We start from the raw sequence: 16,258 nt of genomic DNA, 5'->3' as shown, positions 1-16,258 counted from the left end.
GTAGGATGTTAGGTTATATAGGGTAGTGGTAGGATGTTAGGTTGTACAGGGTAGGGGTAGGATGTTAGGTTATATAGGGTAGGGGTAGGATGTTAGGTTATATAGGGTAGGGGTAGGATGTTAGGTTATATAGGGTAGGGGTAGGATGTTAGGTTGTATAGGGTAGGGGTAGGATGTTAGGTTATATAGGGTAGTGGTAGGATGTTAGGTTGTATAGGGTAGGGGTAGGATGTTAGGTTATATAGGGTAGGGGTAGGATGGTAGGTTGTATAGAGTAGGGGTAGGATGTTAGGTTGTACAGTGTAGGGGTAGGATGTTAGGTTGTATAAATTAGGGGTAGGATGTTAGGTTGTATAGGGTAGGGGTAGGATGTTAGGTTGTATAGAGTAGGGGTAGGATGTTAGGTTGTATAGGGTAGGGGTAGATGTTAGGTTATATAGGGTAGGGGTAGGATGTTAGGTTGTATAGGGTAGGGGTAGGATGTTAGGTTGTATAGGGTAGGGTAGGATGTTAGGTTGTATAGGGTAGGGGTAGGATGTAAGGTTATATAGGGTAGTGGTAGGATGTTAGGTTGTATAGGGTAGGGGTAGGATGTTAGGTTATATAGGGTAGGGGGTTAGGATGTTAGGTTAGGTATATAGGGTTAGGGTGTCGGATGTTATGTTTTTGTATAGGGTAGGGGTAGGATGTTAGGTTATATAGGGTAGGGTGGGATGTTAGGTTGTGTAGGGTAAGGGTAGGATGTTAGGTTGTATAGGGTAGGGTTGGGATGTTAGGTTGTGTAGGGTAGGGGTAGGATGTTAGATTGTATAGGGTAGGGGTAGGATGTTAGGTTGTATAGGGTAGGGGTAGGATGTTAGGTTATATAGGGTAGGGGTAGGATGTTAGGTTATACAGGGGTGGGGTATGATGTTAGGTTATATAGGGTAGGGGTAGGATGTTAGGTTTGTATAGGATAGGGTAGGATGTTAGGTTGTATAGGAGAGGGGTAATGGTAAGATGTTAGGTTATATAGGGTAGGGTAGGATGTTAGGTTGTATAGGATAGGGGTAAGATGTTAGGATGTATAGGGTAGGGGTAGGGTGTTAGGTTATATAGGGTAGGGGTAGGATGTTAGGTTGTATAGGGTAGGGGTAGGATGTTAGGTTGTATAGGGTAGGGGTAGGATGTTAGGTTGTATAGGGTAGGGGTAGGATGTTAGGTTATATAGAGTAGGGATAGGATGTTAGGTTGTATAGGGTAGGGGTAGGATGTTAGGTTATATAGGGTAGGGGTAGGATGTAAGGTTATATAGGGTAGGGGTAGGATGTTAGGTTGTATAGGGTAGGGGTAGGATGTTAGGTTGTATAGGGTAGGGGTAGGATGTTAGGTTATATAGGGTAGGGGTAGGATGTTAGGTTATATAGGGTAGGTTTAAGATGTTAGGTTTTATAGGGTAGGTTTAAGATGTTAGGTTATACATGGTAGGGGTAGGATTTTAGGCGTTCGTTACATAGTGGCATGGTTGTAAGTAAATTGTTTTACTGTTATAAAGTCAGTCGACACCTGTCTCATCGCCATCCCTTTATGTATCTGATAAAACAAACGTAAACGCCGTAACGGGATATGGATGTGCGAGCTTACTAGCCTGTTAAACTTTTTTTTATAAAATGTTGGATATTATCTTATTCCGAAACTGAGTGAGATACCGAGTAAACATTTTGGAACAAACTACCTAACATTATTGATGGTCGGTTGAACTATTCTTTGACAGCTTTTAATTCAATATAAGACGCAATATTCCTGCCAGGTATGCTTTACTATATCCTAGATCGTGACCAGGACCTGTATCCGGATCATTGGCCCTCTATAAACTAAACAACAAAACAGCCGTTTACGCGAGACGTGGAGGTTATCTTTATTTAAATCTGTCGATAGTTTTAAACTTGATATACGTCTGTATTACACAGCGTGACACAGTAACTGTTATCTGTTATGCTGTTCTCTGTGTATAAAGGAGGCATGGAAATCCATTCGTTTTTGTTTATTTCTTTTCTGCAAGAACGACATAAAACATATATGTAGATTCACAGAACGTCTTCCGCTATGTATTACAATGTGTAATATCAACCTCTTATCTTCATAAACATATAGAAACAACTAGTAGTAATCCTTTTGAATAATACAACCGATTTTTTTTCTCGACGCGGCCCTTTATAGCTTATTCATTCTGCAAGATTTTATAAGGTCAACCACAACATAGTTGAACCCGTCAGAATTTTTATCATAGTAATAACGACCAATGACAATAGGGCGGATATTAACATACATAATGGGTTCAGTAACGCTAGGGAATTCTGGGACTCTGGAGTCGTAACTCATAACGAGGAAAGGAGATTCATATAATCACACGTTAGCATGGAGAATGATGAAAACTGTACAAAAAATTACAGAGGAGAGACCTGTTGTTATTATATAGCGCCGTACTTGTAAATATTGGCATGTGAAATTGTACAAGGAATAGACAAGCTTTATATAATACACGATTAGAAAATAAATTTATATTCATTATGAACTGTCCCAGTATTACATGAATACATCACCCTGTCTCGTGGCTAATTGTAATTTGTTTTGAAAACATATAAATCTTCAACTTAATTGTGCATTTGTATAAACGTATGCTTGACACGTCAAACCATAATTAAACCCGAATTTTATGACGTCGGAGTGAGACGTTAGTTACCTTATCTTACAGTCGTTAATGAATTCACGTTTATTTATTTTGACAGACCAGTACATGTTTACAGCTGTCATGTATACCACAGTGGTCAGTGTCGCCATGCTACTTCTACAAGGTCAGTACATCATCATCATCATCATCATCATATCATCATCATCATCATCATCATCATCATCATCATCATCATCAATCATCATCATCATCATCATCATCATCATCATCATCATCATCAATCATCATCATCATCATCGTCGTCGTCGTCGTCGTCACTTTGTTAATGAGTTTAATAAAGTCCATATGCATTGAAACGAGTTACCGTCAGAACCCACGGCTGCTTGCACTACGCAACATTAAGTGCATCCCCGCTAATCATGGCTTCTGATTGCGTCCAAGCCTTGGCTAGCGGAGAAGCGCCAGGTGTAGCGTAGCGGAGAGCAATCAACCGTGGGTATCCGACGAAGTGAAACGTGTGTAAGCTTATATTTGCATATGACTTATACTTAACTGAAAATAGCGAATATGTAAAATTACTACGACGTCATTCATTTATTACAATAATACATATATACGTAGTAGTACAGTGCAAGAAATGTCGTGTGTGAGCTGTTAGCGCCGAAATGTCAGCACCGGCTGTATGCTCTCCTGGTAGTTGAGGAAGGCAACCACAGATAACAATTTGTGAACCGTTTTAAGACGGCTAAGTTGCTGTGATATAGCGGTATAACTCTAAATTATAAACATTATTGTTGATATGGCCGTATGACTTGATAGAACATGTCTGTTAGGCGATGAAAGGATTTTATCAAGATTATACAATCCATGCCTCTTTGTGTTATATAAAAAAGGGATATGAGGGTGTGAAATATGTTTTAAAAGCAAAATTCACCACGAGATTTATAGCTTCTACAGATGTTGAATTACTAGTTCACTTAACGTTTACTGTTCAAACTATAACAAAACTATATTGAAATAAGAGAAAAAAAAATTGAAGGCGTTTTCAACTAATGGATGTTGTGGTACTTCAGACCAAGTTCTAATACAATGAATGTTTATATTGTATTTTTAATTGTTTACAGAAAGCCTTATTTTTAAAGTTGGTTATGTAACAGTCATTAAACTAGAGTTTTACAGAGTTGGTAAGACATGGAACTACAAATAATATTTCCCTTAACACCTCTATGCTTTATGATGTTAAACATTCACGTGGAGACTGCACTGTACAGTATAATCTAGGTTTTAGGAGGAAAAGCCCTCTGTAGAAATATAGGGGAAACACAGAATTACCAACTAAACGATCCGTCAGTAATAAGACATGCATACTTTATAAATAACGGAAGTGACAACAAGCCACGCCTGACCGGTTACATAAATGACCTTCAGATCATCAGTCAACCATAAATCATATATCCTGAAATCGAGGAATAATACAAATAATCACCTATTGTTATAATGAAGATTGACAACACGTTGTTTGTATTTGTATACCTAACCTACCCATTTACTAGGTTGGATTACTCATAAGTAAGGATATCAGACCTGGAATTGTTTTGGGTTTTGAATATAAAGATAACTACACTTACATATAATCTGCCATGAACTGTGATACGTGACATTTTAATAGACCAAATTGTATAAATTGTATTGTATTTGTATAAAGGTTACTACACTGTTCTTGTGTGATTTTGTTACATCGGTATACTGTGACAATCATGAAAAATCGAAGAATTGAACAAATTAAAGCCGTCTCTTTAAATGATTGAACATCTAAGTAAAAAGGGATTTTATTGTTACAATCAATACTACAATATAATTACCACACTAGAGTTACATGTATAACAATCTGTACTACAATATAATTACCACACTAGAGTTACATGTATAACAATCTGTACTACAATATAATTACCACACTAGAGTTACATGTATAACAATCTGTACTACAATATAATTACCACACTAGAGTTACATGTGTAACAATCTGTACTACAATATAATTACCACACTAGAGTTACATGTATAACAATCTGTACTACAATATAATTACCACACTAGCATTACATGTATAACAATCTGTACTACAATATAATTACCACACTAGAGTTACATGTATAACAATCTGTACTACAATATAATTACCACACTAGAGTTACATGTATAACAATCTGTACTACAATATAATTACCACACTAGAGTTACATGTATAACAATCTGTACTACAATATAATTACCACACTAGAGTTACATGTGTAACAATCTGTACTACAATATAATTACCAAACTAGAGTTACATGTGTAACATGCTGTACTACAATATAATTACCACACTAGAGTTACATGTGTAACAATCTGTACTACAATATAATTACCACACTAGAGTTACATGTGTAACAATCTGTACTACAATATAATTACCAAACTAGAGTTACATGTGTAACAATCTGTACTACAATATAATTACCACACTAGCATTACATGTATAACAATCTGTACTACAATATAATTACCACACTAGAGTTACATGTATAACAATCTGTACTACAATATAATTACCACACTAGCATTACATGTATAACAATCTGTACTACAATATAATTACCACACTAGAGTTACATGTATAACAATCTGTACTACAATATAATTACCACACTAGAGTTACATGTATAACAATCTGTACTACAATATAATTACCACACTAGAGTTACATGTATAACAATCTGTACTACAATATAATTACCACACTAGAGTTACATGTATAACAATCTGTACTACAATATAATTACCACACTAGAGTTACATGTATAACAATCTGTACTACAATATAATTACCACACTAGCATTACATGTATAACAATCTGTACTACAATATAATTACCACACTAGCATTACATGTGTAACAATCTGTACTACAATATAATTACCACACTAGAGTTACATGTATAACAATCTGTACTACAATATAATTACCACACTAGAGTTACATGTATAACAATCTGTACTACAATATAATTACCACACTAGAGTTACATGTATAACAATCAATACTACAATATAATTACCACACTAGCATTACATGTATAACAATCTGTACTACAATATAATTACCACACTAGCATTACATGTATAACAATCTGTACTACAATATAATTACCACACTAGCATTACATGTGTAACATGCTGTACTACAATATAATTACCACACTAGAGTTACATGTATAACAATCTGTACTACAATATAATTACCACACTAGAGTTACATGTGTAACATGCTGTACTACAATATAATTACCAAACTAGCATTACATGTATAACAATCTGTACTACAATATAATTACCACACTAGAGTTACATGTATAACAATCTGTACTACAATATAATTACCACACTAGAGTTACATGTATAACAATCTGTACTACAATATAATTACCACACTAGCATTACATGTATAACAATCTGTACTACAATATAATTACCACACTAGCATTACATGTGTAACATGCTGTACTACAATATAATTACCACACTAGAGTTACATGTATAACAATCTGTACTACAATATAATTACCACACTAGAGTTACATGTGTAACATGCTGTACTACAATATAATTACCAAACTAGCATTACATGTATAACAATCTGTACTACAATATAATTACCACACTAGAGTTACATGTATAACAATCTGTACTACAATATAATTACCACACTAGCATTACATGTATAACAATCTGTACTACAATATAATTACCACACTAGAGTTACATGTGTAACAATCTGTACTACAATATAATTACCACACTAGCATTACATGTATAACAATCTGTACTACAATATAATTACCACACTAGAGTTACATGTATAACAATCTGTACTACAATATAATTACCACACTAGAGTTACATGTGTAACAATCAATACTACAATATAATTATCAAACTAGCATTACATGTATAACAATCTGTACTACAATATAATTACCACACTAGAGTTACATGTGTAACAATCTGTACTACAATATAATTACCACACTAGCATTACATGTATAACAATCTGTACTACAATATAATTACCACACTAGAGTTACATGTATAACAATCTGTACTACAATATAATTACCACACTAGAGTTACATGTGTAACAATCTGTACTACAATATAATTACCAAACTAGCATTACATGTATAACAATCTGTACTACAATATAATTACCACACTAGAGTTACATGTGTAACAATCAATACTACAATATAATTATCAAACTAGCATTACATGTATAACAATCTGTACTACAATATAATTACCACACTAGCATTACATGTATAACAATCTGTACTACAATATAATTACCACACTAGAGTTACATGTATAACAATCTGTACTACAATATAATTACCACACTAGAGTTACATGTGTAACAATCTGTACTACAATATAATTACCACACTAGAGTTACATGTATAACAATCTGTACTACAATATAATTACCACACTAGAGTTACATGTATAACAATCTGTACTACAATATAATTACCACACTAGAGTTACATGTGTAACAATCTGTACTACAATATAATTACCAAACTAGCATTACATGTGTAACAATCTGTACTACAATATAATTACCACACTAGAGTTACATGTATAACAATCTGTACTACAATATAATTACCACACTAGCATTACATGTATAACAATCTGTACTACAATATAATTACCACACTAGCATTACATGTATAACAATCTGTACTACAATATAATTACCACACTAGCATTACATGTATAACAATCTGTACTACAATATAATTACCACACTAGAGTTACATGTATAACAATCTGTACTACAATATAATTACCACACTAGAGTTACATGTATAACAATCTGTACTACAATATAATTACCACACTAGCATTACATGTATAACAATCTGTACTACAATATAATTACCACACTAGCATTACATGTATAACAATCTGTACTACAATATAATTACCACACTAGCATTACATGTATAACAATCTGTACTACAATATAATTACCACACTAGAGTTACATGTATAACAATCTGTACTACAATATAATTACCACACTAGAGTTACATGTATAACAATCTGTACTACAATATAATTACCACACTAGAGTTACATGTATAACAATCTGTACTACAATATAATTACCACACTAGCATTACATGTATAACAATCTGTACTACAATATAATTACCACACTAGAGTTACATGTATAACAATCTGTACTACAATATAATTACCACACTAGAGTTACATGTATAACAATCTGTACTACAATATAATTACCACACTAGAGTTACATGTGTAACAATCTGTACTACAATATAATTACCACACTAGAGTTACATGTATAACAATCTGTACTACAATATAATTACCACACTAGAGTTACATGTATAACAATCTGTACTACAATATAATTACCACACTAGCATTACATGTATAACAATCTGTACTACAATATAATTACCACACTAGAGTTACATGTATAACAATCTGTACTACAATATAATTACCACACTAGCATTACATGTATAACAATCTGTACTACAATATAATTACCACACTAGAGTTACATGTATAACAATCTGTACTACAATATAATTACCACACTAGAGTTACATGTATAACAATCTGTACTACAATATAATTACCACACTAGAGTTACATGTATAACAATCTGTACTACAATATAATTACCACACTAGCATTACATGTATAACAATCTGTACTACAATATAATTACCACACTAGAGTTACATGTGTAACAATCTGTACTACAATATAATTACCACACTAGAGTTACATGTATAACAATCTGTACTACAATATAATTACCACACTAGCATTACATGTATAACAATCTGTACTACAATATAATTACCACACTAGAGTTACATGTATAACAATCTGTACTATAATATAATTACCACACTAGAGTTACATGTATAACAATCTGTACTACAATATAATTACCACACTAGAGTTACATGTATAACAATCTGTACTACAATATAATTACCACACTAGCATTACATGTATAACAATCTGTACTACAATATAATTACCACACTAGAGTTACATGTATAACAATCTGTACTACAATATAATTACCACACTAGAGTTACATGTATAACAATCTGTACTACAATATAATTACCACACTAGAGTTACATGTATAACAATCTGTACTACAATATAATTACCACACTAGAGTTACATGTATAACAATCTGTACTACAATATAATTACCACACTAGAGTTACATGTGTAACAATCTGTACTACAATATAATTACCACACTAGAGTTACATGTATAACAATCTGTACTACAATATAATTACCACACTAGAGTTACATGTATAACAATCTGTACTACAATATAATTACCACACTAGAGTTACATGTATAACAATCTGTACTACAATATAATTACCACACTAGAGTTACATGTATAACAATCTGTACTACAATATAATTACCACACTAGAGTTAATTGTAATATTACCAAATTAGCGTTACATGTGTAACATGCTGTTGTTTTTCGATTTAATGCAGAATCATTGTGATTATCACGTAGAACTGAGTTTACGTTCTAAATCGTGTTATATTCGTGTTATGCCCGTGTTATACCCGATTAAAACTGTGTTCGACCTTAATTGATGTCATATGGCTGTCACAATTAATATTGGACCACAACAAACCTCACCTCGAAGTGTGATACCACTACAAGACTGTTAACACTCCTCCAATCCAGATTGATTTGACAACAGACGAACTTAAAAGGAAACTCATAACTACAGAAAATGGAAAAGCAGTACGATATTTATTGATAATTTTTCATTTATAAAGCTGTTTTTCTTTTCTCGTCTCTCATGTATATCGGGCATAAGAGATGTTTCCGCTGACGATCTATAATTAGCTATATTACACGTGTAATGAATATTGAGTTTATTCATTGTTTGCTCTGTTTTATTTGTAGTAATCAACGTGGAAGGATGGTCAGCAGCCAATGAACTGAGTATCCGAAGTACAAAGTTCGCCGCTGCTTCATATGACAGATTGGTACGACCCGCTGACGTCATGACTGTTAAAGTTGGAATCAGTCTCATATCCATCAACGATGTTGTGAGTTTAAAAAGAGATTACTTATTTTTCCTTTGTTTGAAGTTGTTTCGTTTTGTGCCCAATTTGTTGGCCCTAACGCCATTTATAGTATCAATGTGCTGTTAAGAATGCAATAACTATATAACTCAAAAATAAAATCTAATTTAGATCAATTAGGAATTAAGGTGTATCGGAAATCCGGAAGTCATCAAAAGTTACAACCATCTCTTGTAAAGGGTAAAGGAAGTGATTAATCTACTTTTAGACCAATTAATGTTTTTTTCTGTCTTTAGCAAACTGTCTGAAAAAATGTTTGTAAATACATGTTACCTTTCAAGTCCCAATAGTATTGTTACTAAAACAATCGGGCTTCTTACCAAAGGATTCTACTGTTTTTCTTTCACTAATGTTTTCAGGCACATGCGTTTGGGATGACTTTTCCACAGTCATACAAATTGGTTAAATTATATCAATTATATTTATGAAAAACAAAACAAAAACAAAAACAAAAAACAAACAAACAAAAAATTATAATAAAAAAATAAGAAAAAAGAAGAAGATAATTCACATTCTCAGAATGAAAACAGGCATTAAATTCCTTGCGATTATGCATATATTTGTTTGCCGACTAACACTAGAGTACGCGAATAGTGTTGAGCAAATTGTTCAGAGAGGAGTCGCTCCAACTAGAGGCAGCTCGTATCATTACAGGCCTTAGACGGCGAACGACCCATATGTAACTCTTAGTAAAAGAAGACATCTGCATTAAATGTTCTTGGGAAATTGTTCACAATAAAGCCCCTCTCGTGCTTATGACTGAAGTCATCCCCTCGTTATCTGTAACGTCACCCCTCCTCTTCGTTCGTTTAATGTCCTTTAATCAAGAACGTAATAAAACAACTCTAGTTTTTCTTGTTAAAACTTATGTTAGAATTAAATATGACTCAGAGATTTATTACAGGCTATAGATTTTCCTATTCAACGGTATTAATGTAACACATCCATCATATTTATTTCTGATAAGTTCACAAACATTTAGCTGTCTTGTTTGTTCGTTTGTCTGACATGACAACTGCACACAACAGTGAATGGACAATTTATAAGTGCAGTTCACCTAGCTATGATCAATCAGGTGACATATATCTGTAATATCTATGATCATATTACATACAATGTATATATCTAACCTATAATTCAATAATTTGCTGTTTAAGTCGATCGTTATGACTGTGAAGAGAGGGCTTTCGGAAGCTTTGTCTGTTGCCCAATTTCTATTGTGTCTAAGGTATGAGCAATAACATATTCTGAAATGCTCATGTGTTTAAACAGTCGCAAAGTCTGATGAGTTACCCCCCCCATCCTCCTCCAATGACAAATGTTTGGCGAGTTCCTTCCCTTCGTACATCACAAGCAATGGGACTCTTTCGAAATGTTTTAAGACGATTCCTTCCGATCTTGAATATATATATATATATATATAGGTGCTAGAATTTTTACGTCATATCAAGATTGGTGTTTCCTAAATGGAAGTAAAACAACCCATTTTTAAAAAGACAAAACCAGCAAATATGTCATATATATGTTGTTTTCAAGCATATATCAGATATACTTATGAATGACAACGTCACCGATACCCGTCAACTGGTAGATCATGTAATTGGAAAGGGTTGATGAACAGTAAGCAATCATTGTCAATAAATAAATAATAATTGTTGTCACTTTGTATTCTTTATTAAAGTCAGCGTGAAAACGAGTCAGCAACGAGGGGATGACTTCAGTCATAAGCACGAGAGGGGCTTTTGTTGTGAACAATTTCGAAGAACATTTAATGCAGATGTCTTCTTTTACTAAGAGTTACATATGGGTCGTTCGCCGTCTAAGGCCTGTAATGATACGAGCTGCCTCTAGTTAAAAAAAAATCATTAAAGCATACGCATTGTACAACTAAAACTAATAAAAACTTACTAGAATAGCGAAACAAACGGCTGTTATTCATCTCTAACCACGACAATACCTACAATCCGGACTGCAGTGTTATAATCAATACTAATTGCCCATAATGACGTTATAGTGTGTATTTGTTTTTCAACTCCATATGGAATCCAAGGTGTCTATTTTCACATGGGAACACTGCAAACATTACGTTCAAATAAATGTATCCTCTTACTAGAATTAAAACTCGTTTTACACTTTCCTTATAAAAGCAACAAGCAAGTAAAACAAAGTTTGATCTTTTTTTTCTCTCTCAGAGCATGGTGGACCAAAGCATGTCTGTGACGGGATGGCTTACTGTGGTAGGTATATATACCTATGTATACTTTTGGACAGGACGAGTCATAGTCATCAGTATGTATATTACCTGTATGATGCAAGCATCATTATAAAAATTATGTACATGGGCTAGTTCCAAACAGAACACGCTGAATATTTCTATTTTACGTTCTTAATATATTCTTAAAAGTATTGGTTAACAGGAGTGGGAGGATAGTCGAATAATATGGACCCCTGCCAGTGAAGGCAACGTGGATCATATATATGCGTTAGACAAGGAAATATGGAAACCTGAACTGTTCATTGACAATTCGTAAGTATTACCTTAGGGAGTTACCAGTGAAGGTGTCACAAGGGAATAACAAACAACACTCAGATAGCTTGGTACTAATACAAACAAACAATTAAACAGACAAACACAAAAGTGCACGAAAATAAATAAACAAAATAGCACGCAAACAAGCAATAAAACAAACAAATATATAAACAAACAAACAAACCAACCATGCCTTCTATTTCTTTGTTTTGGTCTATTTCCTAGTTGTATATTATATTATTTTCGTGGTTGGACGTTGTAAGTAGAGTGACTGATGTAGTTGATTCTCGTGGTTAGTACACTGTACAGTGACTGATGTAGTTTATTTTTTGTGGTTAGTACACTGTACAGTGACTGATGTAGTTTATTTTTGTGGTTAGTACACTGTACAGTGACTGATGTAGTTTATTTTTGTGGTTAGTACACTGTACAGTGACTGATGTAGTTGATTCTCGTGGTTAGTACACTGTACAGTAACGGATGTAGTTTATTTTTGTGGTTAGTACACTGTACAGTGACTGATGTAGTTGATTCTCGTGGTTAGTACACTGTACAGTAACGGATGTAGTTTATTTTTGTGGTTAGTACACTGTACAGTGACTGATGTAGTTTATTTTTGTTGTAAGTACGCTGTACAGTGACTGATGTAGTTTATTTTTGTGGTTAGTACACTGTACAGTGACTGATGTAGTTTATTTTTGTGGTTAGTAAACTGTACAGTGACTGATGTGGTTTATTTTTGTGGTTATTACACTGTACAGTGACTGATGTGGTTTATTTTTGTGGTTAGTACACTGTACAGTGACTGATGTAGTTTATTTTTGTGGTTAATACACTGTAGACTTATACGGGCTGTACAATTGTGTCTAGTCGTTGACTTTTGTTTTAGTGTGGACGATGTTTCGATACTACAAGATGACAATCTGCTGTTCCGGGTGACTGAGACTGGCAGGGTAGACTGGGAAATGCCCCAAATCTTTGTTACGTCATGTACCATAGATACTACGTACTACCCTTTTGATACCCAGGAGTGTGCCATCGATGTCACCAGCTGGGCGTACACTCAAGCGGAGCTGGTACTCACCCACTTGCGGGATAAAGTGAACACCGAAGATCTTGGGTAAGTTTTAATTCACCAGGTGCGGTGTTTTGTTCCAATTCTGCAATAGAAAATTGCAAAACATTAGGAAAAGTTTGATATGTTGATGAATTTCATTACAGATCTGACATATGTCGAATTACTTTTCAAATGATATTTGGTATGTCGATCAACTTAACCAATTATCAGTTATATGTCGAACAACTTCCAAAATGATATTTGATATGCCATTAGAGATATGTCGAACATCTTAACCAGTTAATCAATTATGTATAACGAACATCTTCACCATTCATCAAAGAAGTGTCAAACAACTTCACAACTAATTAGAGATGTCAACTGATTTGTGATATTCAGATATCATCATACCAGACTAATGTTGCTCCTTTCCTCTCCGCTAAACAGTTTTAAATATCAAACATACAGTGAAACATATCCAGATTGGTTAAACATTGCAGGAATCTTAATATGCAATTGAGAAATAAATTCTATACAATTCGTACTTGATCACTGTCTTAAGATTGTCAACAATATGCCGTCACAAGAGACCTGGTCTCTCATTAACTGAACGTAAATTGTTTTATCTTTTTATGTACAGAGAGAATGGCGAATGGACATTCACAAATTCCAGAATAGAAACGTCTTCCATTCAGGAGACGACAGTGAATGGCGTCGTGGAAACTTTCTCGCTCCTGAAATTCATTATTGTACTCACAAGGCGTTACGATTTCTACATGACAAACGTCGTACTTCCGGTAGTACTAACTTCCTTTCTCATTGTCCTCGTCTTCGTACTTCCGGTGGACTCCGGCGAGAAGGTGTCGTACGCACTGACAGTGTTACTGGCCTTAGCTGTGCTCCTTACTCTTATAGCGGACAGCATGCCAAACACGTCACTTAATGTATCCATTATGTGTAAGTACACTATTATATGTATGTTACAATGTTTAATTATTTCCTGAGTATTGATGTATACAATTATTGATAAAAACTACTCAATGATGGTATATCATTAAGAACTTGCCTGCACTAGGAGAATACATCCGTGTGATCAATGTGTTGCTTCCGTGACGTTTTAAGCTTCACCTGATGATGTTTTCAGATTTATCTCATGACGTTTTTAGTATTACCTGATGACGTTTTGATTATTACCTCGTGACGTTTTAAGCTTTACCTGATGATGTTTTCAGATTTATCTCATGACGTTTTAAGTATTACCTCGTGACGTTATAAGTATTACCTGATGACGTTTTAATTATTACCTGATGACGTTTTAAATTTTACCTGATGATGTTTTCAGTTTTACCTGATGACGTTTTAGGTTTACTGCCTTGTTAGTGTATTGATTATTCCTTATATTTTGAGTGTAATTTGTGATGAATCATCTTGTCTTACAGCCGTGTACCTAGCATTTACCTTGATAATGGGGGTACTAGCTGTGGGATTGTCGGTAGTGGTTCTCCGTTTGCACCATAAGGACCCCGCAGAACCAGTACCTGCCTTCCTACAGGCCATTACGAAAGGAGTGTTTGTCAGGATAGGATGCTGGAGAGGATGCTGCAGAGGATGCTGCAGAGGAGGAGGTTGTTGTAAAAGACGCAATGATCGGGTTGAGGAGATAAACAAAGAATCCAATGCAGTGGACACAGCTCAGAACGAGGCAGGGAGCTCCGAGGAAGTTTGTTCAGACTACTCTTGGACGGAGATAGCGGCCATCTTTGACTGGTTTTTGTTTGTAGTGTTTTTCTTTGTTACATGTGTGGTGTCTGTAATGTTCCTGGTTCTGTTAAGGGTGGGAGGAGCTATTAAAGAAGCCTCGGCTTCATAACGACACACATGTAACGGATGTGAGTCACGTCATTTGTTACGGGAATCCGAACAGGAAAGTTACAGATAAGAAAATCATTTCAGATGAATGTTTTGGGGAGTCTTTTAATATCTAGTATAGTTATTAATCTAACTTCATTTTCTCGTCCAATAACCGAACAAGGTAATGATTTAATGTTATGATGTGATGGTTTCGTGTTGGTATCTCTTTAACACATATAGATATCATCACTAACCGACCACTATTACACCTCTTTATGTTGTGTACACGGATCACTAATCATATCCACCCAGGAACTAAAATACACATACTCTTTTGCCTATTAAATTATTTCATGTTTCATTTGAAAACCTCTCTGAAAACACCACTGGTAGGTTTTCAAGATATGTTTGAAATTTGATTTAATAGCGAAAACTGTTTGAATTTATCTTGTATTCTATCGTCTTGTCTTTTTCAAAATAGAAACTTACGAGACAATGTTTTATTGTAAAAAGGACTGACGTGAGAGAAATGAATACCCTCAGATGGTCTTCACTAGAATTACAAGTAAGAATATTTAAATAACCCTTAGCGCTTTCAATAATTATCGTAACTACCTGCTATACTGAGATCTGCTGTAATAAAACAATTGTATACATATAGTTGTGTTATTGTTATTCCATGTTATCAATTCTAATTGATGATCGATATCGATACATGTATATAACTCACCTGGCGATACAATATCACTTCCCACAAATGCTAGTTTTATATCAAATTTGGAATTGTGTGGATTCCAATGAAGATCCAAACTCTTAAAAACACATAAGTAAAGAAAATGATCAGTTGTAATTAAGAATTCCATGGAAAACCTGGCTCAGAGATCATGAAAGAGTCTTAAGTCTTAGTTTGGAC

At 34.3% G+C, this 16,258-nt stretch overlaps 1 protein-coding gene across 2 annotated transcripts in view; it reads left to right on the top strand.

Moving 5' to 3' along the window:
• LOC117320556 (neuronal acetylcholine receptor subunit alpha-2-like) overlaps positions 1-16,005 on the top strand; it is a 28,217-nt gene extending 12,212 nt beyond the window's left edge. For both annotated transcript variants that reach the window (XM_033875124.1, XM_033875131.1), the window contains exons 2-8: positions 2,769-2,834; positions 9,726-9,871; positions 12,100-12,144; positions 12,325-12,434; positions 13,327-13,557; positions 14,135-14,451; positions 14,934-16,005. In XM_033875124.1, coding sequence (XP_033731015.1) covers positions 2,777-2,834; positions 9,726-9,871; positions 12,100-12,144; positions 12,325-12,434; positions 13,327-13,557; positions 14,135-14,451; positions 14,934-15,364 — 1,338 coding nt within the window. In that variant the 5' untranslated portion in view covers positions 2,769-2,776 and the 3' untranslated portion in view covers positions 15,365-16,005. The remainder of the gene's footprint in view (positions 1-2,768; positions 2,835-9,725; positions 9,872-12,099; positions 12,145-12,324; positions 12,435-13,326; positions 13,558-14,134; positions 14,452-14,933) is intronic.
• The last annotated feature ends 253 nt before the right edge of the window (positions 16,006-16,258 follow it).

Source organism: Pecten maximus, chromosome 2, assembly GCF_902652985.1.
Source record: "Pecten maximus chromosome 2, xPecMax1.1, whole genome shotgun sequence".
Classification (NCBI taxonomy): Eukaryota; Metazoa; Mollusca; class Bivalvia; order Pectinida; family Pectinidae; genus Pecten; species Pecten maximus.
The sequence above is the reverse complement of the archived record's forward strand: the minus strand, read 5'-3'. Positions and strand labels throughout refer to the sequence as shown.